At 39.6% G+C, this 25,683-nt stretch overlaps 1 protein-coding gene across 1 annotated transcript; it reads right to left on the reverse strand.

Annotated features, from left to right (window-relative positions):
- Positions 1–2,804: 2,804 nt before the first annotated feature.
- LOC131225213 (uncharacterized) lies at positions 2,805–24,967 on the reverse strand. Its single transcript, XM_058220693.1, has 2 exons — positions 24,792–24,967; positions 2,805–3,839 (listed from the first exon to the last, which is right to left on the reverse strand). The coding sequence occupies exons 1-2, from the start codon at positions 24,831–24,833 to the stop codon at positions 3,081–3,083; spliced, it is 801 nt and encodes a 266-aa protein (XP_058076676.1). The 5' UTR covers positions 24,834–24,967; the 3' UTR covers positions 2,805–3,080.
- Between the last annotated feature and the right edge of the window lie 716 nt (positions 24,968–25,683).

Genomic DNA, 25,683 nt, shown 5'->3' on the forward strand with positions numbered 1-25,683 from the left:
CAAGTACTCTAAGACTGCTAGAGTCTAACTTAGGAACGGATGTGAGATATCATCAAGGTTATTTGTCGACATCCGTGTACGTCAGTAAGAAAAGGGGGGAAATGGATCTTTCTTCTAATTCGTCGGCCACAGGCTGGCACCCTATAATTGTGGGTGTCTAACTTGAGATTGAAAGTGAGGGATCATCGAGGCAATTCACCAGCACCTTTTTACCTAATAGATATGAAAAGCAGCAGAAAAGGGGGGGCCTAGTCAACATAGGTTTCTGATGTGGCAGGATTCGAGGAATTGACAAGCTTATGAGTATACACTCGAACAAACTAGAGGTGAAGGGGGATGGAAAGGGATGCAATGATGAAAATGTTAAACATGGGCTTGATTTGTGCCTTGACTTGTACAACATAAGGGCTATGAGAGGATTGTTTGGGTGTAGGTAGATAAACAGGTTGTTAGAAGGGTTGAGGAAGAAGTTCAAGTTGTGATGGATGGCCAAGGAGTGTAAAACCTTGCGCATAGCTAGGCTAGCAAACGGCCTAAATTTGGACATGAATTTGGCTTGGGTTTTGGATTTCTGGCTTGGGATTAAGCTAAACCAGGATTTGGGTATGGTTAAAGGGCTTGGATGGGATATATGAGAGGTTGGATTGGGTTCAAGTTTGGGGATGTGGGAATTGGAGCTGTTCATGTATCAAACATTGAATTGGCTAGGCTGTTCATCTTAGGTGGGGTGTCTATAGTTTTAATTTTCAATTCTTGAAAATTGGAAATTTTTCATATGATTTGAATTCTTTAAATCCATCCCTGATTGAAGATAAGGAGATTCTGGTTATTCTGCTTTCCAAGAAGCAGAATCAGGAGAAAGATGGCTTCAGTTCAGATTATTTTAGGTCTTGTTGTACTAATTACTGTTACAACTTACAAGCCTACTTCAATTCTAGTCCGCTGGATTTTTCCTCCCCGAAGAAAACATTTTTCCTCTGCCAATCTGCTTCAACATGAAATCCTTCTCCAATAGTGTCGACAGCAACATAAAAAGAACGGCTATTTTGCATGACAAACTTCAAGCAGAAGTAGAACAGATTGAGAAACATGGAGATTCTGATGGTGTGGAGATTGTTTTATGATCAGAGTATAAGAGGTTTCTACAGGATGTTATAAATTCTCTTCATACTGCCTATGATTCCCTCCAATCCATTTGAAAACCACACGTCGAAGAATCCAACTACCTCTCTCCAGAGGAAAATCCATTGAAAAACTTCTTCAGCGCTGCGGAGAAGCAGAAGTATGTGACTGTAAAAGAGAACCAAACAGGGAAGAATCCAACTACCTCTCTCCTGAGGAAAATCCATTGAAAAACTTCTTCAGCGCTGCGGAGATGTGGAAGTATGTGTCTGCAAAAGAGAACCAAACAGGGAAGCCAATGGCACTCTGAGTGCATAGAAAGCTTAAAGAGTACATGACTTACAAAATGGGACTAAGAACGACTGTAATCTAGTTGAGCTGATGATCAACGGGTGTGACCTAATCTAGTTGAGCTGATGATCAACGGGTGTGACCTGCTGCCTCGGAGAAGATGCTTGGCTCAATCTCTCAATATCTATCAAAAACAGCTGCCAATGATTAACAAATCTCTTTGGAAGTTTCAGGGCAATCTGCATAAGTGTTTTGAATGTTCGTCAAGCAAGAATCTTAATTGGAATTATTCTTAAGTGCAAAGAATGTTTTGTAACAGGTCAAGAAAAGGTTAGATGGGTTACAAGTGGTGATGGGGACTTCTGCCATGAGTTGAGAGAGCAGAAAAGGACAATCGCGTTGGCTGTATTGAATCTCAGGGCGCTTTTCAATGAGATTACTGCAATCAGAGGCTTGGTTCCTTTGTACATCATGTTAAACCAATGGATGACATCTTCAATAACATGGTGGATCTGATTCAGGTGAATGGAATTTTGGATGGATGGATTGCCCTGCAGTTGATGGACTTTATCTTATTCAATTTGGATCAGGTTTTGATGCCAAGTGGGTTCGTCTGTGATAGAAAAGATCCCGACGACTGCATGTACATGTTTCTACAGTTCAGATACACAAAAACACAAGTGGGTTGTTTCTCCCAAATTGAAAAGATATGTTTACCTCTCAATATTGTTTGAGAAACCGATTCCATCTGTCTAATTGAATGGTTGTTGCTTAGAAATTAGCACTTGTTTGGATACAATGAATCCATGGTGGGTACATGGATATCTATCTTTTGCAGCACTGTAGCTCAGTGGATTAAAAAAAAGAAGAAGAAGAAGAAGTGTTGTTTGAATAGAAAGTGGAAATCCCAGATTTATTAGACAACGGTCAACTTGTATCGTATGCCTGAAAACTGCCAGTGGGCAAGTATAATGATTACCCTGCAAAATCCATAGTTTCCTTTACAGTCCAAAGAGCAAGAAACTTAAAATTAGTTCCTGGGGGCCAGAGTGGATGGTGTGGGACCACATCTCCCACACTGAAACATCTTGACCTATCACTCAGTGGATAAATATTAAATAGACATTTAAAGATTAAAAAACAGCAAAGATGTGGGAGATTTAAAGATTAAAAAACAGCAAAGGTTCACATCCAACACAAAGAAAGGTCAAAGATCCTAGTATCTTCCAACCTAGAAGAATTTGAGGAATCTCCCATCCTGACAGCAGGGCCCATCAGATCAATGGATTCAGATAACCGATCATTGGCACTGAATTGAAAGCCTCAGCAAGCTGCCCATTTGGTCAAACTCAAGACCCTATGATTCATGCATGGTTGAGGGGCACCCAAAAGAAGCTGAACATCAATTTAATGTTATACCACTAAGCTGGCAAATGTGTACATACACAAGTTCATCTTACAAAGAGAATCTTGACTCTATCAGCACATATCATGCTTTCATGTGAGCCGTCACATATGAAATAGGCATTATTTGCAGAAAAATCTCACCTTTTGATTGTTGTCACAATCTCTCACCTCATGAGCCTCATGAAGGCGTAAGTATGAGATTTCAATGTTCCATCCACAATGCTTCGTGCAGGTTGCAGCTTAATAGCTTATAGCCTATGTCAGTATTCATTAAAATGAATTGCACCTGCTTTCCAAACAACGTAAGTTGTCGCAAACATGAGCGTGCCGATGAAGACGGCAGAGAAGATGATGAGGAAAAGATCGAAACCCCCAGGAAAATCAAATGTCAAGCCTTGCTTCGGCATTCCACGTTTGCTATCATCAAATAGATTTGTAGGAGCTTCGGGAAGGCCAGATCTGGCTTTCCCTCCATCACTTTCTCTCATTGCATCTAAAACCTTCCTCCCTAGCTCAGCCTTGGGAGGTTTCGATTCAGTGTACCTACTGAGCACACGGGCTGCCCTTAGTTTCTCTCTAGCCGTCAAAGACGATCTCTTGGGCATTGACTGCATGCTCGAAGAAGAAGGTATACTGTTCTGTTTTGTCTCAGAAGCAGTCTGTGGCCCATTGGCGGCCTCCTGCGTTCGAGATGAAGTCTCTTTAGTGCTGCTTGCATTTGGCTGAATATTTCCAGCAGCAGAGTTCAAAGGCATCACAGGCTTTGGTGCTGATAACTGATCATCAGGGAGTGATCTTTCCAAACTTTCAGAATCTGTATTGGACGAGCCTGTCACAACCCTATTACTGTCGGTAGCAGAGAGAGGCCTGCACCGCCTCATGTCCTTGATAGGCCTCCTTGAGGTGAAAAATAGCCCCAAGGGAGCTGAAACACGGTCAGCCTTCTGACCAGAGGCTTTCCCAAGAGCTGAGCAATGATCATGTCCCATGAAAGAACTTGAGACATGTTGGAATCTTACCTGCACAGACAGTATAGTAACACTTTATGATGAGTGGATATAAAGGATTGAAAGGTTATTAAAAGTCCCCAAATGACCCTACTCAAATACAAGAAAGTCTGATAACCCATTCATAGTTTTGCATAGCTCTAATGTAACATAAATAGCCATTGGACACATTCAAGAGCAAGAAACGGCTAAATTTATACACGCATTCCACAAGCTTCCCAGCCACACATTACAATCAGAAGTATGTAGACAAGTCTTGCCACCTTTCCTAGAACCAATAAGGGATTGGCAAGCATAGACCCATTATAAGCTTGTTTACCTATGAATTGAGAAATGGAACCACAACTTTCTGAAGAACTGCACCATCACTTCAAACTAAAAATCTGGATATGTGTGCCCAAATGCCTATTCGTGAGGCCTGTTGCATACTTTTCAAATTATAGGTCCAGGTTAGGGTACCTAAATGCCCATCTTGAGGCATTTTTGCCCACTTTTCAAGCTTTTAAAAAAGGAAAATACAAGGTAAGGTTGTCTATAGGCCTATCCTTGAATCATTTTGCACTTCTTTTCATGCAAGAAATAAGTTTCAAGGCAACTAAACGCCTATCCCTAGAGAATTTTGCCCATTTTTCAAGTAATAATTTAGGTACGGAGCTAAATGCCTACCCCTGAGGCATTTTTTTTTTCCACTTTTCAAGTTAAACATTAAAGTGAAGGTACTTAAATGCCCATCCTTGAGTAATTATGCCACTTTCAAAGTTAAAAATTTGGGAAAGGGCACCTAAATGCCTATCCTAAAGGCATTTTGCGCACCTTTCAAGCTGAAAAACCTGGTAGGTGCACCTTAAATGCCTATCCATGTTACATTTTGCCACTTTTCCAGTTAAAAGTCCAGTTCAGGGCACCTAAGTGCCTATCCTTGAGGCTTTTTGATGCGGACATCAGTGGTGCACCATTTAGAGTGTACCAGACAAGGAGGCATCGTCGACAGAGTACCGGAGTGGAGGAGTTGATGTGGATGGATGTTAGGTCCATCGGACCCATTTTCTGACGCGCTACTAGTGCAGGAGCGGCGTGACCGCACCCTGACCAGAGATATATGGGTCAGATTTCACACCCTACCACACGGGTGTTTTAGTTTTAAGTGTTTTTGTTCTTTTCCTTATTCCAGGAGCTTTATTGCACTTTCTTTACTTTTTGTCTCTTTTCTTCCCCTTTATTCAAGAGATTAGGGTTTCAGGATTAGCCCTTGAGTGTTGAGGATTCCACTCTGATTTCAGGTTTCCTTCTTTTCTAGATGTTCAAGATGCAAGAAAAGGTAAGAATTATCCTCCTTTTTTTTCTTTTGACGTCAAAAGGACCTGTACTTTCTTCATCTCGAACCCTTCATTCTTCACCCCTTTCGTTCCTCTTTAGATATCCCATTTCTAGTTTGAACGGAAAAGATGGATGGTTAGTCAACAAAATTAGATCCAAACTTGACTGTGGATTGACTTATGCTAGATCTGGGATATTCTCATATCCCTAGGTCCTCCCTTTTTACTGTTTACGTAATTTTACGCCAAGGGGCATGATCCTGACGGAATGACTTATCTTTGTTTTGAAGTTTACCTAATCCCTTTGACTGGAAATGGTTAGTTAATTGGTTTATTTATTTGAACATTCTTTAACCTGATTATACATGCATCTAGGATTAGGTCATCACATGTCCGTACATCACTTTTCACTCACTTTTCAAGTTATAAATGCAAGTGGTGGCACCTAAATGCCTATGTTTAAGGCATTTTGCCTCTGGTAAGGGCACCTAAATGCCTATCTTTGAGGCATTTTCCATTGTTTCAAGTTAACTATTCAGCGGTTACCTAAACGCCTTTCATTGAAGCATTTTGCCCAATTTTGAAGTTCAAAACCCAAGTAATGATACCTAAATGCCTAACCTCGAGCATTTTGCTCACTTTCATGTAAAAAATCCAAGAAAGTGTATATAAATGACTATCCCCAAGGCATTTTTCCCACTTTCAATATTAAAGAGGTTGCTAAATGCCTATCCTTGAGGCATTTTGCATGCTTTTCATGCTAAAAATCCAATTTGGGGCACCTAAATGAATATCCCTATTATATTTTATTCACCTTTCAAGTTAAAAATTGAGGTAAGGGAACCTAAATGCTTACCCTAAGGCTCGTTACCTACTTTTGAAGTTAAAAATTAAGGTGAGGACACCCAAATGCCTATCCTTAAGGCACTTTGCCACTTTTAAAGTTAAATTTTTTGTAAGGACATCCAAATGCCTATCCTTGAGGCATTTTTCCCGCTATATATTTGTGAGGACACCTACATGCCTATCCATGTGGCATTTTGGCCACTTTTCAAGCTAAAAATCTGGTTAGGGTGCCTAAAGGCTTATCCTTCAAGTATTTTGATGCAGGATCGATGCATGAACTAAATAACATATAAGATCAAATAGCCGAATTAAGATATTTAACAAAAAAATACAAACATCGCTATAATCATCACAAATATCATGAAAATCAAAAGAAAATCATGCATAATCCTAGCCTAAGCTACTAACATCATAACTCAAGATCATTAAATAAAAAGAAACTAGGATCTAATGGATGTAGAGACATCCAATTAGCATATGATATAGTCTATTTCAAAATAGGAAACCTAATAAAACCTTGGGTGAAAATTAGGGTTTGGGTAATTTGGGAAAGTAGGAAAATTAAGAATTTTAGATTTAGGGTTAGGGTTTGGATTGCGGATGGGTATGAGTATGGGAAAGTTGGGTTTGGGAGAAGACGAAGATTTGGAATCTGAGAATTAATAATCTAAAGGAAATACCTGGATGGGGAAGAAAAAAGAAGACGGGGTGGGGATAGATGAAGAACTCGCACCTCCGTTGATGAAGATTAGCCTCGTACCAATCTTCCTTCTAAATCGCATGGAAATATCTTCATATCACACGAAGATGGGAGAAGAAAGCAAGAGGTTTTTTTTTTTTTTTAATCACGAAATTCAATGAGGGAGAAGTCACATGCCCTCCACTTTTTATAGATCTAAGAAATTTCAAAAATTACAAAAATCCCCGTCTTGTGAACTTTAACGAAAATAACCCTAGTCTAAATAAAATCAACTAAAACACTCATAATGTGTCCAAATATAAAATAATTAAAAACTAAATCCTAAAATATGATAAAGTCTAAAACTGATGTGGACGATCAACGATCAATGACCCGATCATGTGATCCATGTGATTCAATGGCCCGATCGTCGCATCTCTCCAATCCAATGGTCTGGATCACTTCATAAAATATCCCATGTGCACCTTCCTGGTGTGGGGTCTTCCAAATACTTGCACATGCACATGGGGTCTTCAGCACGATCACGGGTACTCGTCTAGCCACAAGGAAATCAGTGCGGCCCGCCTCCTCCTCTAATACGTACGCAAGGGTGTACGTGACGTGATGTCTTCATCACATTTTGCTCACTTTTAAAGTCAAAATCTCAGTAAAGGTACCTAAATGCCAACCCTTGAGGCATTTTCCACAATTCTCAATCTATAAATCTTTGTAAAGGCACCTAAATGCCTATTCCTGTGGCATTTTGCTCACTTTTCAAGTTAGAAGTCTAGGTAAGGGCACCAAAATGCTGATCCTTGAGGGATTTCGTCCAATTCTCGAACTAAAAGTTCAAGTTAGGGTGCATAAATGCCTACTCTTGAGGCATTTTTGCCCACTTTTCAATTTAGAAAACCGGGTAAGGTTAGCCTATATTTGAGGCATTTTGCACACTTTTCATGCTAAAAATCCTTTTTAGGGCACATAAATGCCTATCCCTAAGGCATTTTGCCCACTTTTTGGGAATCTAAATGCCAATCCCTGAGGCATTTTGTCCACTTTTCGAGTTCAAAAATCCAAGGCATCTAAATGCCCTGAGGCATCTTGCCCACTTTTCAAGTTAAAAATACAAGGGCACCCAAATGCCCTTAACTTGAGACACTTTACCTACTTTTCAAGTCACAAAATCGTGGTAAGGGCAACTAAACGTTTATCGTTAAGGCATTTGCTAGTTTTGAAGTTAAAAATCCATGTATGTGCACCTAAACACCTTTTGTAAGGCATTTTGCCTAGTTTTGATGTTAGAAATCCATGTAAGGGCACCTGGAATCCTATTATGGGGGCACTTTGCCTACTTTTCATGTTAGAAATTCAGGAGAAGGAACCTAAATGCCTATCCACTTTTCATGTTAAAGGCCCAGCTGAGGGAACCTAAATGCATATTCCTGCAGCATTTTGCCCAATTTTGATGTTAGAAATCCATCTAAGGGCACCTGAAATCCTATTCTTGGGGCATTTTGCCTACTTTTCATGTTAGAAATTCAGGAGAAGGAACCTAAATGCCTATCCACTTTTCATGTTAAAGGTCCAGCTGAGGGAACCTAAATGCCTATTCCTGCGGCATTTTGCCCAATTTTGATGTTAGAAATCCATGTAAGGGCACCTGAAATCCTATTCTCGGGGCATTTTGCCCACTTTTCATGTTAGAAATTCAGGAGAAGGAACCTAAATGGCTGTCCACTTTCATGTTAAAGGTCTAGGTGAGGGAACCTAAATGCCTATTCCTGTGGCATTTCACCCAATTCTCAACTGAAAAATCAGGGTGAGGGCTCCTAAACGACTATACTGAAGACTTATTTATTTATTTAATTTTTTTTTTCGAAGATTTATCTTGAAGGCATGTTGCTCACTTGAAGCTGAAAATCCAAGTGAGTGATCCTACATGCCTATTCTTGAGGTAATTTGCTAACATTTGAAGATAATAATCCTTGATAAGGTGCCTAAATTCTTATCCTTGAGGTGTTTTGCTAACTTTTCAAGTTAAACATCCAGGTACATGCACATAAATGCCTATCCTTGGGGCAATTCTTCCACTTTTAAAATTCAAAATCTCAGTAAAGGCACCTAAATGCCCATCTTTTAGGCATTTTGCCCACTTTTCAAGCTTTTTAAAAAAAATTGCAAGGGCACCTAAATGGCTATAATTGAGGATTTTCCCCACTTTTCAACCTAAAAACCCAAGTAGGGGCACCTAAATGTCAATCATTAGGGCATTTCGTCCAGTTTTCTAGTCTAAAATCCAGGTCGATGCACCTAAATGCCCATCCTTCAAGCCTTTTGCACACTTTTCAAATAAAAAATTCAAGTAGGGACACCTAAATGCCTATCCTTGATTTTTGCCAGTTTTCAAGTTAAAAATCCTGATAAATGCACTTAAATGCCTATTGTTACGGAATTTAAATGCAGGAAGGGGAACCTAAGTGCCTTTTGCTGTGGTGTTTTTTTCCATTTCTCAAGTTAAAAATGTAGGTAAAGGCACCTAAATGCCTATTGTTGAGGCATTTTGCCCACTTTCCATGTAAAAAATCCAAGTCAGCTAATCGAAATGCCTATACCAAGGTTTTCAAGTTAAAACTCCAGGAAAGGGAACCTTAATGCCTATTCCCAATGCATCTTCTCCCTCTAAGTCAATTCCTCGAGAATTGAGAACCTTGAAGACATGTTCAACGGAAGAAGAATGATAATTCACTTTCACTTTGCGGTCCTTAATCTGATGTTCACCATTAAGCATAAACCCAATGGAGAATAGACTGATACGAAGCCCGCCTTATGGGAAAGGGATTTACTTGAACACAGGATTTCCATGAAACCTTTGTTCCAGATGCGAAGTTAAACTCCATGTGTGTGTTGCTCTCCTTGGCTACAAACCTCTCCTGGCCTCTTCACCAACTTGATGTAAAAAAAATCCTTGGCGATCATGAATAATAAGTGTATATGGCTCCCCCTCCAAGCTTTCTTCCTATTGCTAGAAAAGAGTCTGTTTGCAAGCTCCACAAAGCTATTTATGGATTGATGCAAACTCCACAAGCATGGTTTAAGCGTTTCAATAATGCTCTAATGAAGTTTGGGTACACTCGAAGTCATGCCGATCATACTCTTTTCTTCAAACATGCAATTGGCCTCTCCATTGTTCTTTGTATGCTGATGATATTATTATCATTGATGATGACATTGCTGCAATCAAGTCCTTGAAATCTCTTCTTAGCAAGGAGTTTGATATTAAGGACATTGGACCTTTTCACTACTTTTGGGTATTGAAGTTGATGAATCTCGAAAGGGTATTGTCATCTCACAATGCAAGTAGACTCTTCATGGATGCAGATTGGGCATTACCCCCACCGGGACCTAGCTAGAGACAAATGATCTTGACAGGGGCTTTGTGGAGCCCACCTTATGTGTTTTATCCACGTCGTCCATCCATTTCGATAGATCATGTTAATGCACGAGTCCAAAAAGGAGGCATATCTAAGGCTCAAATGGACCACACCACAAGAAATAGTGGGGATGGAATACCTACCGTTGAAAACCTCTTGGGTTTCGGAAGCTGATATTTATGTTTTCCTTTCATCCAGGTCTGTCTGACCTTATGAACACGTTGAACAGAAAATAAACATCACGGTAGACCCTAGGGAGGTGCCAATAGTGGGCTTCATTGTCACCATTGCTTCCTGTGGCGTGGTCCACTCAAGCCTTCGATCCGCTTCCTCCTTTTTGGACTCATGCCTTAAAATGATTTGTTGAAATGGAATAACGGTGTGGATAAAGCACATACATCAAGGTGGGCTCCGTAGAGCCTCTATTAGTACCGTCCATCTCTAACTAGGTCCTGGTGGGGCTAGTACCCCATTGTGTTTACTCTTGATCTCCTACTAGACGGTGGTCTTTTAGGTGCTCAGCCCATGTATACTCCAGTTGAGCAGAAACATTGCCTTCAGCTATAGAGTGGTGATCTCCTACAAGATGTTGGGACATATCAGTGTTTGGTGGGCAAACTCATCTACCTTACCATTACTCATCCTGATATTGTTTATACCATCAGTTCCTCAAACATGTATCGTATCTTCAAATTTCTGAAAGGTTCTCCAGTTGGGGTACTCTTTATTTTCAACATGAGCATCTTCAAATTGAAGCCTATATGGATGCAGATTAGGTTGGGTCTCTTTTTTCATCTCAATCTACTTCCAGTTATCGTACCTTGGTGGGAGACAATCTTGTTATCTGGAAAAGCAAGAAACTTTATGTTGTGACCTGCTCTAGTGTTGGGCAGAGTATTGGGCCATGGCTCATGGCGTCTGTGAACTCCTTTGGTTGAAAACCTTATTGACTGGGTTGGGCCTTCTTGACTTGTCTCTAATGACACTTCACTGTGGCAATTTGACCACTATACACATCTCTTCTAACTTGGTCTATCGAGCACAGTGAAATTGACTGCTATTTCATTCAAGAAAAGGTGACATCGAAGGAAATTTGCATAATGAATCAGACACACGATGATCAACTCACTGATTTTTTACTTAAGGCACTGCTCATCATCATATTCACACATGTTGCAAGCTGGGCATGATCAACATTCATGCTCCAAACTGAGGGGGAGTGTATAAAGATATGTTTTATATTGTGCATGTGTACTTGTCTATTTATATTCCTAAGGAGTACCATATCATATCTTTTAAATTATTCATTATGTGTTAGTGTTTTGGGTTAACATAGCAAGGAAAGAGGCACCTATATGTCTATCATTGAGGCATTTTGCCTACTTTCAAAGTTAAAAATCTCAGTAAGCAAACCCAAATTCCCATCCTTGAAGCATTTTGCCTACTTTTACAATTAAAAATCTGGTAAGCATACCTAAATGCCTATCCTTGAGGCATTTTACTCACTTTTCAAGCTATAAATCTTAGTAAGGGACCCTAAATGCCTATTCATATGGCATTTTGCCTACTTTTCAAGCAAAAATTTAGATAACGGCATATAAATGCCTATCCTTGAGGCATTTTGCCCACTTTGGAAGCTAAAAATCTGAGTTAGGGTGACTAAATGTCTATCCTTGGGGTATTTTGCCTACTTTCAACCTAAAAATCAGGGTAAGGTCACCTAGATAACTATCCTTTAGGCATTTTGCCCACTTTTCAAGTTAAAAGTCCAAGTAAGGACATCTAAACGGCTAATCTTTGAGGCATTTGCCCACATTTAGGTTAGAAATCCTGGAGATGGAACCTAAAAAGCATACCTTGAACCATTTTACCTAGTTTTAAGTTAAAATTCCAAGGGCACCTAAATGCCTTTTGTTGATGATTTATGCTCAGTTTTCAAGTTAAAAATCTAGATGAAGGCACTAAAATGCCCATCCTGAGGCATTTTACCTACTCTTCATTTTTTTAAAATAATAATAATAATAATAATAATAATAAACGGGTAAGTGCACATTTAAGTGCCCATCCCTGAGGCATTTTGCGGAGTTTTCACCATAAAAAATATAGGTGAAGGAACCTAAATGCCCATCCCTAAGGCATTTTTCGCACTTTTCAAGTGAAAATTCTAAATGACGGCTCCTAAATGCCTCTCTCTAAGGCATGTTGCCTGCTTTTAAATGCCTATCCTTAAGGCATTTCACGCACTTTTAAAGATAAAAATCCAGGTAAGAGTACCAGAATGCTCATCCTTTAGGCATTTTCCAACTTTTCACAATAAAAAATCCTAGTAGGGGCATCTAAATGCCTATCCTTAAGGCATTTGACCAATTTTCAAGTTAAAAATGCAGCAAGGGCACCTTAATGCCTTTCTTGAGACATTTTGCCTACTTTTCAAGTTAAAAATCCACGTAAAGGAACCTAAAAGGCATTTTGCCCACTTTTCATGTAAAAATCAAAGTAAGCACATCAAAATGCCTATCCATGAGGCATTTTGCCCATTTTTTTCTTGTTAAAAATATGGTAAGAAAACCTAAATGCTTATACTTGAGGCATTTTGCCCAATTTCAAAGTCAAATTTTAGGTAGGTGCACCAAAATGCCTCTCCTTGAGACATTTTGCCCACTGTTAAATTTAAAAATCTCGTTGAAGGCACCAAAATGCCTATCCTTGAGGTATTTTGTCCACTTTTCAAATTATAAATCTTGATAGGTGCACCTAAATGCCTATCCATGTGGCATTTTGCCCACTTTTCAAGCTAAAAATCCTGGTAAGGTTGCCTAAATGCCTAGTATTTTTCCCACTCTTCTAGCTAAAACTCCAAGTTAGGATGCCTAAATGTCTATTCTTGAGGCATTTTGCCCACTTCTCAAGGTTAAAAAAAGAAAAGGTAAAGGTCTCCTAAGTGCCTATCCTTAAGGCATTTTACCTACTTTTCATGCTAAAAATCCATATCATGGCACCTAAAAACCTATACCTAAGGCATTTTGTCCCTTGTCAAGTTAAAAATCAAGGTAAGGGAACCTAAATGCCTATCGTTGTGGCATTTTGCCTACTTTTCAAGTTAAAACCAAGGCAAGGTACCTAAATTCCTTTCCTTAAGGCACTTAGCCCACTTTTCAAGTTCAAACTCTTTGTAAAGGCAATCAAATTCATACCCTTAAGGCATTTGGCCTACTTTTCAAATTTAAACTCTATGTAGAGGCACCTAAATGCCTATCTATAAGACGTTTTGTCCACTTTTCACGTTTAAGCTTTCAGTAAAGACACCTAAATGCCCATCCTTAGGCATTTAGGTCTTGTTCCATTTTCCAATTTCCTATTAAATGCAAAGTAAATGAGCCATCATTATCGTTTCTAGGTGTTTGTTTAAACATGAATTGTGGCTCATAAATTGAGAGTCACATACACTTGTAAAGGAAGTAGGTAAAGTAAATTGTAATCATTACATTTTCGCATTATAAAACTACCATTTTTATAGTGATTTTTGGGTGAAACAAATAATGTAGCAAAATCATCATTGCAGTCAAATGTAAGTGATACCACTATACAATTACAAGAGTAAATAATCATTACCCATTTACAGCCATTTACCATTGTAATTAGAAAACCAAACAGGCCCTTAGCAGATTTTTTAAGTTAAACTGCAGGTAAAGTCTCCTCAATGCCCGTCCTTAGAGCATTTAGCCTTCTTTTAAATTTAAAATTGAAGGTAAAGCACCTAAATGCCTGTCCTTAAGGCATCAAGCCCACTTCTCAAGCTAAAACTATGGGTAAAGGACTTAAATGCCTATCCATAAGGCATTTGGCCTACTTCTCAAGTAAAAGCTTTAGTTAAAGCAAGATAAGTGCTTATCCATAAGGCACTTAGCCCACTTTCCAAGTTCAAACTCTATGTAAGGGCACATAAATGCATATCCTTAAGGCATTTAGCCCACTTTTCAATTTAAAACGCTAGGTAAAGGCATTGTTGTCAAATTCCAATGATTTACAACTTATGATTTAAGTCAAATCTTTAGCAAAACAATTTGAACCTCTTTTTTGATGAATCCTACGATTCAATAATTTGAATCCTATGATTTACAATTCAATTCCCGATTTACGATTCAAATTATATTTGTTCTCTTCTTTTTAAAATTTTATGGCTTCCTTTTCGTATTTTTAAATTTGTGGAGGTTTTAAGAATCTTTTAAAATGTGTCAATTGTTTTGTTTTATTCTTTATAACAGATAAATGATGGATCTTATCTTTAATCTTAAATTGTGGAGTTTTGTTTTTTTTTATATTAACCTGTCGAAACACCAAATTGCTCTATGACTTGTTGGGAATCTTTTATGGACAATTGAAATCATATTTACTTATATTTAATGTAGTAATGGTGTTTAGGATTTGACCTCAACATAAAGATGTATACTTATTTCATTTATTATTTCCTTCCACGTACCTTAAATTCAAATGGTGTTTATAGAGTTTCATTATTTGATTTTAAACTCAAAGCCTTTTTTATTCTTTATATAATATTGAAAACTTATAAAAAGTTTTTTTAAATGCCTTGTTAGGAACTCGCAGAATTGCACTTTATGATTTAGACTTTAAAACATGACAAAGTTTATGCTTTGGAAGAGAACATTATTCTAAAGTATATCTAGTCAATTATTGGTTCTCAATTGATAATGTCATGATATGTTGCTTCCTTGGTGCACATTGTTGGAAAATGAACAATTGATGTGTTTTCTTAGTTTTTTCTTATTTATTTATAATTTATTAAAAAATCTTACAACTCACGATACGATTTGATTCGGACCCTACTATGATTTGCTATACAATAATGATTAAAGGCACCCTATCCATACAATATTTAGCCACTTTTAATTTGAAAACTCTAGATAAAGGCACTTGAATACCTATCCTTCAATAATTTACCTCCACGTTTTGAGTTAAAATTGTAGGTAAAAGCACCCAAACACCCATCCTTTAGTCGTTTAGCCTACGTTTCAAGTTCAAACTCGATGCGGAGGTACCTAAATGCCTATCCTTAAGGCATTCAATGCACTTTTCAAGTCAAAATTGTCGATAAAGGAACCTAAATTCCTATTCTAAAGGCATTTAGCACTCTTTTCAACTAAAAACTATAAGGCGTCTAAAATGCCTATCCCAAAGCCATTTAGACCGCATATATTTTTATAACTCTAGATGACTAAAGTAGGGTTGTCAATGGGTCAGGTCTTGCCAGGTCCTAGTCCTTGTAAGTTTGGGTCTTGTTCTTGAATACACATACTCAGATCTCATTGGGTTTGGGTATTTGCATATCCATCGGGTCTTTAAATCTAGGTTTTTAGTTGGGTTTGGTTCAAATTAGAGCATTTACATGATTGGGCACCCCAATGAATTCGATATCACATACATTTTTATTTTTATTTTATTTTATTTTTTTAACACACGCACACACACCACCACACACTCACGCCTTAGTGGAATTTCACCACCTATGGGTACTCGAACCCTCAACCAGGTGTTGAAACTCTTGAGAGTCTACCACCGGAGTAAGAGTAAGGACCCGAAGATATCACACATACATACTTTAACACAAGTGTGGTATAAATAGTCTCTCTTACATGCGTCTGGCTTAGGAACCTTATGATGTTGTTACAATAATCAATATATATTTCATATCTATGATATTACTAATAAAATTAACTAGACTTGACCTCACCCGACCCAATTTTAACTGGGTTCAAAAAGGCGAGACCTGGACCTATCTCAATTGATTGACGGGCCCAAGAAATTGGACCCGGACCCATTAAAATTGGGTCGAGTCCATCAACTGCCTGCAGATCCTGTTACCCACTGACAGACATGGATTGTGTCCAGCAGGGCATTGGACGCACCCAATCCAATGCCAATGAAAAGGCAACATGTGCACACATGTACAAGTGTGGTACCCATTGTGAAAATGGCAAAATGGTCATTTTATGAGGGAAAATTTCACTTTTTCACTATGGATCCCATGCATGATACACCCACGTGGCACTTTTTCATTGGTGTTGGATGGATTAGCATTGGATGGAGTGCTTCCAACACCCTCTTAACCGCAATCCGTGTTCCCCAATGACAGCAATACCTAAATGCCCATCCTTTAGGCATTCCTTCCACTTTTCATGTTAAAACTGAATGTACACCAACCTAAGTGCCTATTTTTAAGGCATTTAGCCTAGTTTTCAAATTAAAATCTCTTGGTAAAGGTTGTAAAAGTATTTAACTCACTTTTCAAGTTAAAAATTATAGATAAACAACTAGATACCTATCATAAATAGGGGTGGTAATGAGCCGGGTTAAGGTTGGGCCAGGTTAGGCTTGGGCCCGAGCCCAACCTAAACCCGGCATTAGCCTAGCATAACAGGCCCAAGCTCAACCAAAAAAAAAAAATGGTTGGGCTCGGGCCTGAGCCCAACCTAACCCGAAAATTGACAAAATCCTATTTTCCCCTTAAATTTTCCTAATTGATCCATATATCAAGTGGGCCATGCATGCACAGGAAAAAAAAAAAAAAAACATTTCAAAGGAATGAAACCAACGGTCCACATTAGATGTTTGCCTACGAATTAGAATGGGATATTTGTAGTACATACACATGTATATAAAAAGTCAAGTTGGGCCGGGTTGGGTTGGGTTTGGGCTAAAATGACTTCAGCCCAAGCCTGGCCCAAAAATAATCAGGCCATGCATGTGAGGCCCAAGCCCAGGCCCCAGGCCAAGCTAGAAGGTCCAAGCCTGACCCGAAGCAAGGTTGAGCTCATCGGGTCGGGCGGACTACCCGGCCCATTGCCACCATTAATCATAAAGGCATTTAACCCACTTTTAAAGTTAAACTTTTAGGTAAAGATATCTAAATGCTTATCCTTAGGCATTTTTTGCCCACTTTTCAAATTAAAATTATAGGTAAAGGCTGTTAAATGCCTATCCTTAAGACATCTCATCTGCTTTTTCTAGTCCACTTAAAAAAAAAAAAAAAAAAGTAAAAATTGCAGATAAAGGCTCCTCAATGCTTTAAAGTAATTTTTTTTTGGGAAAAGGCACCTAAATTCTTATACTGGATGCAATTAGCCTACTTTTTAAGATAATCTCTAGGTCAAGATACCTAAATACCTATACTTAAGGCATCCAACCAACTATTTAAGTTCCAACTCTATGTAAAGACCATAAATGCCTATGATTAGGGCATTTATCTCACTTTTCATATTAAAACTCTAGGTGTAAAGGCACCAAAATGATTATCCTTAGGGCGTTAGCCACTTTTTAAGTTAAAACTTTAGTAAAGAGCCAAAACACCTATCATTGGGGCATTAACACACTTTGAAGTTAAAATTGTAGTTAAAGGCACATAATTGCATATCCTAAAGGCATTTCACGCACTTTTCGAGTTAAAATTGTGGGTAAAGGCACCTAAATGCCTGTCCTTAAGGCATATATCCAACTTTTTAAGTTGAAATCTAGGTAGTCAGTCCTCAATACCTATCCTCATGGCATTTAGCCCACTTCTCATGTTAAAACTCTAGGTAAAGGCACCTAAATGCCTATGGTTAAGTCATTTATCTCACTTTTTACGTTAAAATTTCAAGTTAAGGAACCTAAATGCCATCTGTATGGCTAACGCTCTTTTCAAGTAAAAACAATAAGAAAATGCACTTGAATTCCTACTTTTTAGGCATTTAGCAAACTTTTCAAGTTACACTCAAGGTAAATGATGGGGACATCATGCGTGCGCACACGCAACCCGCCCCCCCCCCCCAGCACGTACGCAAGGAGGAGGAGGGCCCCACCATCAATCTGGATTAATGACGACGTCCAGGGAGGGCCTCCTAGTTAGAGGACTGCATTTTTGTTCGTTGGAGTAGACCTGATAGTCATGTAATGCCCACCATGGGTTCTCATCATCATGGCCCACTATTCTAATTAATCTAGTACTTTGGGTTTTGCTTATTATTGTTATTAGGAATATCATGGATGGTTTAGATTGTTTTGATGAGTTGTTATTTTTTATTACTTTGTCTCCAAGTAATAGGTTGCGCACATGGCGCGAGTTTTGGGATATAGAGTTTTATTATAAATAGGCACCCCTTGCGGTCTTTTTTCTCATTGAAGATTAATAAAATTTTTGCGTCTTTCTACTCCTCTAAATTTTTGAGTTGCGGAGATCCAATTGAGTATGAAACCCTCCCTTCCTCAAAAGGCTGACTACCATAGTGTAAAGCCACATCTATCCCGATTTGTCTCTACCTTCTACCATCTATATTTCTCCTCCTACAATCATCTACGCTTCAAATTCATCCTCTATTGTAACCATTTTCCTCTCTACAGCAGATTTCCAGAATCTTGCCCCGCGAGAGGGCTGAAACTTCGGTGGAACACCACGCATAAACCATGCATCAGATCAGGCTGAAATTTGAATGTTTTGTGGCCCACCCATGGCCGACTAGGGCCAAGCTGGTTGTTTTCTGATTTGTGGGCCCCACACACGTGCGAGACACCTCCAGCGCACATGCGTCTAGGCCTTCACCGCTATCCGCGCGTGTGACCCGTCTCTAGTTCGTCTCTCTCCTCTCTTTCATCCTAAATCCCCAACCCTAACCCTAAATTACACAAATCCCCAATTTTATGCCCTTTTTTCAACCTTAGGGTATTTGAATTTCATGTCCTGCATCAAATTTGGTATCAAAGCACAACGTTTTTATAGGGGAATGCATTACATGTTTAGGGTTTAGTTTATTTGTGTCCATTATGCATCAATTATCATCATATAGAGCTGTTTAGAGATCCATAATTCCATATAAGCTGCTGAATTTTCTATTATTAGAAAATCCCCATATCTCTTTGCTAGATTTTCTGTTGACAGATTCTTTGGGCAGATAAGTTGCTAGAAATTGAGTAGTATTGTGTTGTTTCTCCCATATAGAGTCCTGTAGGAGCATTTAGTCCCATCTAGGTGCATATAGTCGTATTAGAAGGTCCTTAAGTTGAGTTAGTAGTTATATACCCACACGTACGGGTCGTACTTTTGTCTTGCACCCTATACTAAACATGGAGCAATTGCAAGAGTCAATGAACAAGCTGACCTAGCAGTTTGAGTCTTTGAGTAAGCGCTTGGAACAACATATGGACCAACGCTTTAAACAGCTTGAAGTGCACATTATCCAACTAGAGACCTCCGCCAGGGAAAACTCCACCATTGGGGAAGATGCTCAATCTCAGGCAGGTGGTCAGGACGATAGACCAAGGAATGAAAGTGGCCAAGGAATCGGTTATGGACGCACACCCGTGCACCCATCCCGTGAGGGGCATCAAGACCACTATAACCCCAATGCGCTACTTCTCGACGAAGTTAAAGTAGATGCCCCTACGTTTGATGGCCACTTGGACCCTAAAGCTTTTCTAGATTGGTTGGCAGACATGGACCACTATTTTGAGTTGTACGACATGTACGGCCTTGTGGCTAGAGAGAGTACACCATAGGCTAGTATAGAGTTACCCACTGAGGCTATTCCGATAGTGGATGAGTTTCGTGATGTCTTTCCTGATTATCTACCGGATGAGGTTCCTCCTATGAGGGATATACAGCACACCAGGACGTGGGACACTGTACTACCTATAGCCAAGTTTGCATTCAATAGTTTTGTCAATAAGTCCACAGGTTTAAGTCCTTTTGAAGTTGTTACTGGTTATAAGCATAGGAATCCTATTGATCATGTCCCTATGTCACTGTCCCATAGGCCATCAGAGTCTGCAGAGTTCTCTGCGCGTAACATTCATTCATTGCATCAAGAAATCAGGCGAAAGATCACTACTAGTAATGAACATTACAAATTTTCTTCAGACCAACATAAACGTTTCAAGGAACTCAATATAGGGGATTCTGTGATAGTCCACATTAGGCCCGTGCGGTATCCTCAGGGGGTCGTTTGTAAATTACACGCGCGTAGCGCTAGACCCTTCAAAATTATAAAACGAAACGGTCTCAATGCGTCTGTGATAGATCTTCCACCTTCCATGGGAATTAGTTCCACATTCAATGTGGAGGATTTAGTTACTTTTCAAGGGACCACTGATACTTTGTCCGGCCCTTCGCCCACCCATCCTGATTCCCCAGACCTGTCCCTTGATCCATGGCTTCTTCCCGACTATTCTTCTCAACCTCTACCTCCCATACCTACCCTTCTCACACCCAGAGAGGAAATATAGAATATTCTGGACCATCAGATAGTATCAACGTCTGACGGCGGGTTTAAAAAATACCTGGTTAAGTGGAAGTCACGCCTAGCTTCAGAGAGTACGCGACTCACTGAAAAGGAGCTTCAGAGACTTAATCCTAACATCTTGGAGCGATTTAGGAGTTTTGTTTAGCCAATGGCGAAATCTTCGCAGCCGGGGAGAGTTGATGGGGACATCACACGCACACGCACGCCCCCTACGCACATACGCAAGGAGGAAGAGGGCCCCACTATCGATCTGGATCGATGACGACATCCAGGGAGGGCCTCCTAGTTAGAGGACTGCATTTTGATTCTTTGGAGTGAACCCGATAGTCATATAAAGCCCACAGTGAGTTCTCATGATCGTAGCCCACTATTCTAATTAATTTAGTACTTTGGGTTTTGCTTATTATTGTTATTAGGAATATCATGGACAGTTCAGATTGTTTTGATGAGTTGTTATTTTTTATTACTTCGTCTCCAAGTAATAGGTTGCGCACATGGCATGAGTTTTGGGATGTAGGGTTTTATTATAAATAGGCACCCCTTATAGTCTTTTTTCTCATTGAAGATTAATAAAATTTCTGCGTCTTTCTACTCCTCTAAATTTTTGAGTTGTGGAGATCCAATTGGGTGTGAAACTCTCCCTTCCTCAAAGGGTGGACTACCGTGGTGTGAAGCCACATCTATCATGATTCGCCCCCACCTTCTACCATCTATATTTCTCTTCTCCTACAATCATCTACGCTTCAAATCCATCCTCTATTGTAGCCATTTTCCTCTCTACAGCAGATTTCCAGAATCTGGCCCTTCGGGAGGGCTAAAACTTCGGCGAAGCACCACGCACAGACCGTGCATCGGATCAGGCTGAAATTTGGGGGTTTTGTGGCCCAACCCTGGCCAACTAGGGCCAAGCTGGCCGTTTTCTGATTTGTAGGCCCCACACACGTGCGGGACACCTCCAACGCACATGCGTCTGGGCCTTCATTGCCGTCCGCGCGTGTGACGCGTCTCTGGTTCGTCTCTCTCCTCTCTTTCACCCCTCTTTCATCCCAAATCCCTAACCCTAACCCTAAATTACTCAAATCCCCAATTTTATGTCCTTTCTTCAACCTTAGGGTTCCCCAAATTGAAATCTGTGAATCCCTTGGATTGGGAAATTATTTTTGTGCATGTGAAAATGAATTTACCCTCTGATTATTGTTTGGTCTATAATTTTGATTGATCCAACCCTAGCTTGTGTAGGCCTGGGCCTGCATAGATTCCCCTTGATTGAATGCTTGAACTTTTGTGTGGGATATGGAATTTTGTGTAATTATTTATGAACTAACGTGATCTAAAGCCTAACCATCTTACAGATCATATTTGAATTTCATGTCCTACATCAGTAAAGGCACCTAAATGCCTATACTTAATGTATTTAACTTACTTTTCTAGTTAAAAATTTAGGTAAAATCACTTAAATGTGTGTCCTTGGGTCATTTAGCTCAACTTTTAAGTTAAAACTCTCGAGTAAAGGCACCTAAATGCCTATCCTTAGGGCATTCAGCCTACTTTTCATTCTAAAAAGTTTAGTTAAACACACATTATTGCCTATCCTTATGCATTTAGCCCAATTTCCAAGTTAAAATTGTAGGTAAAGGCACCTAGCCTACCTTTCACCAAAAAAAAAAAAGAAGAAGAAGAAGAAGAAGAAGAAGAAGAAGAAGAAGAAGTACGTAAAGGGACCTAAATGCCTATTTAAGGCATTCGGCCAACCTTTCAAGTTTTAAACTGTAGGAAAAGTCACCTAAATGCCCATCCTGAGGGCATTTAACTCACTTTTCAAGTTAAAAGCTTTAGGCAAAGGCACCTAAATGCCTACGCATTATTACTCTTCTCATGTCAAAATTCTAGATAAAGGCACCTAAATGCCTATTTTAAAGAAATTTATCCCGCTTTTCAACTTTAAACTGTAGGCAAAGGCAGCTAAATGCCTATCTTTTAGGCATTTAGCCCACTTTTCAAGTAAAAACTGAAGAACAGGCCATAACTTATGATACCCTGATGTGGGCATGGACAAGGGTCCGGATATAAGTAGGGTTGTACATCAAGCCGAGTCGAGTTGAGGTGGGCCAAGCTCGGCTTGACTCGTCCGTGCCCTACTTGATTTTGAGCTCGAGCTCGAGCTCGCCCTCGAGCTCAACCATTGGAGCTTGGCTTGTTTGCAAAAGCTTTCAAGTCGAGCTAGTGGATCAAGTCGAGTCGAGTCTATTCCCAACCTGGCCCCACCTAGTGCCCAACTCGACCCCACCCAACGCCTAACCCACACCCGACTCAAGCTAACACCTGACCCGACCCAACCCAGTGCCCAACCTAACCCAGGACCCAACCTAAATCAAATAAAAAATCAAACATTCATTGATATATAAAAAAATAAAAAATAAAAAATCATTCATGATAGAGGAAGGTAACCTACCTTTGTGCTGGGTGTTGAGAGAGAGTGTGACAGAGCTAGGACGAGTAGCCGAGTGCAGATGCTGAGCCAGGCTGAAACGAGTCAAGCAATTGCCGAGCGAGTGGCCGAGTGAGGATCAGGAGGAGGAGGAGGAGGGGAGAGAGAGAGAGAGAGAGATTGCTCGGGTGGGCGCGAGCAGTGGTGGGTTGGGTTAGGGAAAGGGAGGAAAAGAGATACGAAAGGGAAAGGGAAAGGGACGGCCGGACGTGAGGTATGTAGGGTTTTGTTTTAAAATTTTAATTTTTTAATATATATATATATATATATATATATATTCAAGTCAAGCTCGAGCTCGAGCTTCGAGTCGAGTTCGAGTTCAAGTCGAGTCGAGCTGCACTATGCTCGAACTCGGCTTGTTTTCAAATCAAGCTGGGTTGTATGGAGCTTGACTCACCCCGAGTCATCCTTCAAGCCGAGTCAATCTGAGCTAGCTCGACTCATGTATAGCCCTAGATATAAGAATGCTTGTGCAAGTTGACAATTTATAAAATCTAGATGCAGACATGGATATGGGTGTTCGTCAAATATATGAGAATGCTATAGTTAATCATACTATTTTAAATTTGAAATTAACAAATTTCTAAGAATTAAAGAAGTCCAAATATGGAAAGAAATATAATAGTCAACTCTTTATTATTTCTTGTATTCTTGTCTTTATTTTTACAAATATATAATGATAAAAAAGGAGGGTTAATGTTGGGTAGGTAGCCAGTCGTTAAACTTTTGCCAAGCAATCATGAACTATTGTCGTGATAAAGGACCTGGATCAAGGTGGCAAGAACACTTGCTGAGGTGAGGACCTCAGATAGGAAGAGGAAATAGGACCTAGATTAGTAAAGTTAATCCCAAATATCCACAACAAGGCTATGATGATGGTGACAAAGATGGTGATGGCGATGATATATCAGATTGGATAACTATGTACTAAATAGTTCTTTTAAGATTTGTGGCTACTAAACAGGAAATGAGGATGTTGAGATGGATGAGTGACAAGACGAGGATGGATGGATTTAGAAATGAACGCATTCAAGGTAACTCAGGAGTAGAACCAATAGGTAATAACATGAGGGGAAGTAGACCTAGATGGTTTGTATGTGCAATGGAGACCAAGAACCACACCGGTTAGAAGGAGTGGGTCAATACAAGTTCAAGGCTCTAAAAGGTAAAGGGAAGGCCAAAAGGATGTGGGTGGAGGACTCAAGGTAGTAAGAAAAGGCTTGATGACCTAGGTTTAACTATTAACTACCCATTCCTAAATATCCAAATTCCCACAGGAGATCACCAACCTCACGACACTCCTTTCTATTTCAGTGTTTCTTGTAGCCATTGAAGTACGATCCAATGGCCAACAACATCCTCAAACTGAAAAAGGCCCATTGATCGCAAATCACATCAACTTGAACACAGACGTCAACTATCCGGATTCTGTTATAAATCAATAAGAACATTGATTTGGCCACATGTAATTAAAATATGGAATGCCCCCACTTACTGTTACCTACCAAAGAAAATGCCAAATATATAATTTCATCCACCCAAAAATGCAATGACCCAATTGACATTCATGCCTATTTCTCAATTCCATGATATTCGGTGCAACCAAACCCACCCTTAAATAAAAATTAATAAATCAATTTACAATATAAACGATACTGGAAGACTAATAACAACATAGAGAAGTTGTTGAGCATCAAAACAGGTGACTGAACCAAATCCAAATCTTTCAAGTGTGGTTTTTTTTAAAAGTTCATTAGAATCTGGTGTTGATTGCAGTTAGAGAAAGGGTGGTGTGAGTGAAATTGCAAGGAAATTATGTAACATAAATGGAAGAATTGAGAAGGAAATTCATGGAATTATCAGGATAGAATAAGAACTGAAGTAAATTTCAAAAAAAAAAAAAAAAAAGACTTACAGCTGAGTTGAGACTCAGTAGCGAGTTTAGAGTAAGAGTCATCTTGGGGTCATCTGATGAACGGTAATCCCAACACCATAACAAGATGATGATGATGATGATGATGATGATGAGATGGAGGGAGAGAGATATTTCTCTGCCGTAGCGTCTGTGGGCGCGTGCAAAAATCTGTTTTGATAACAAAAACGATAAGGCGCCAGTTGAAGGATGCGTGCAAAGCTTGACACGTGTCACGTACGCACACGTGCGCCAAATGCAGGCTGACATGGTTTGGCTAGCGGTCAGCGCTATGTGGACCCCACCATGATGTATTTTTTTCATCCACGCCGTCCATCCATTTTGAAAGATAATTTTAGGGCTTGGTCCCAAAAATTAGGTAGATATAAATCTCCGGTGGACCACACCATGGGAAAACAGTAGTGATTGAATGTCCACCATTAAAAAATTCCTAGGGCCCACTTTAATGTTTATTTGACATCTAAACTGTTGATTAGGTCATACAGACTTGGATGAAGGGAAAAATTATATATCAGCTTGATCCAAAACTTTTGTGGCCCCAAAGAAGTTTTTAATGGTGGGTGTTCAATCAACACTGTGCGGTCCACTTGAGACTTGTATCAACCATATTTTTTGGTTCATACAATAAAATGATCTGAAAGAATGGGTGGATGGCATGAATAAAATACATACATTATGGTGGGGCCTACAGAGAACCAACCACTAGCCATTGGCTATGGGCAGGGTCAGTAGTCCATCCGTTTTCAATAGAAACGCGGCTTCGGTGGATCCCTGAATGTGGGGCCTACCGTGATGTATGTTCCTTACATCAACGTCGTCCATCCGTTTTGACAGCTCATTTTAGGGCAAGATCTAATAAATGAAGTAGATGCAA

Source organism: Magnolia sinica, chromosome 14, assembly GCF_029962835.1.
Source record: "Magnolia sinica isolate HGM2019 chromosome 14, MsV1, whole genome shotgun sequence".
Taxonomy (NCBI): domain Eukaryota; kingdom Viridiplantae; phylum Streptophyta; class Magnoliopsida; order Magnoliales; family Magnoliaceae; genus Magnolia; species Magnolia sinica.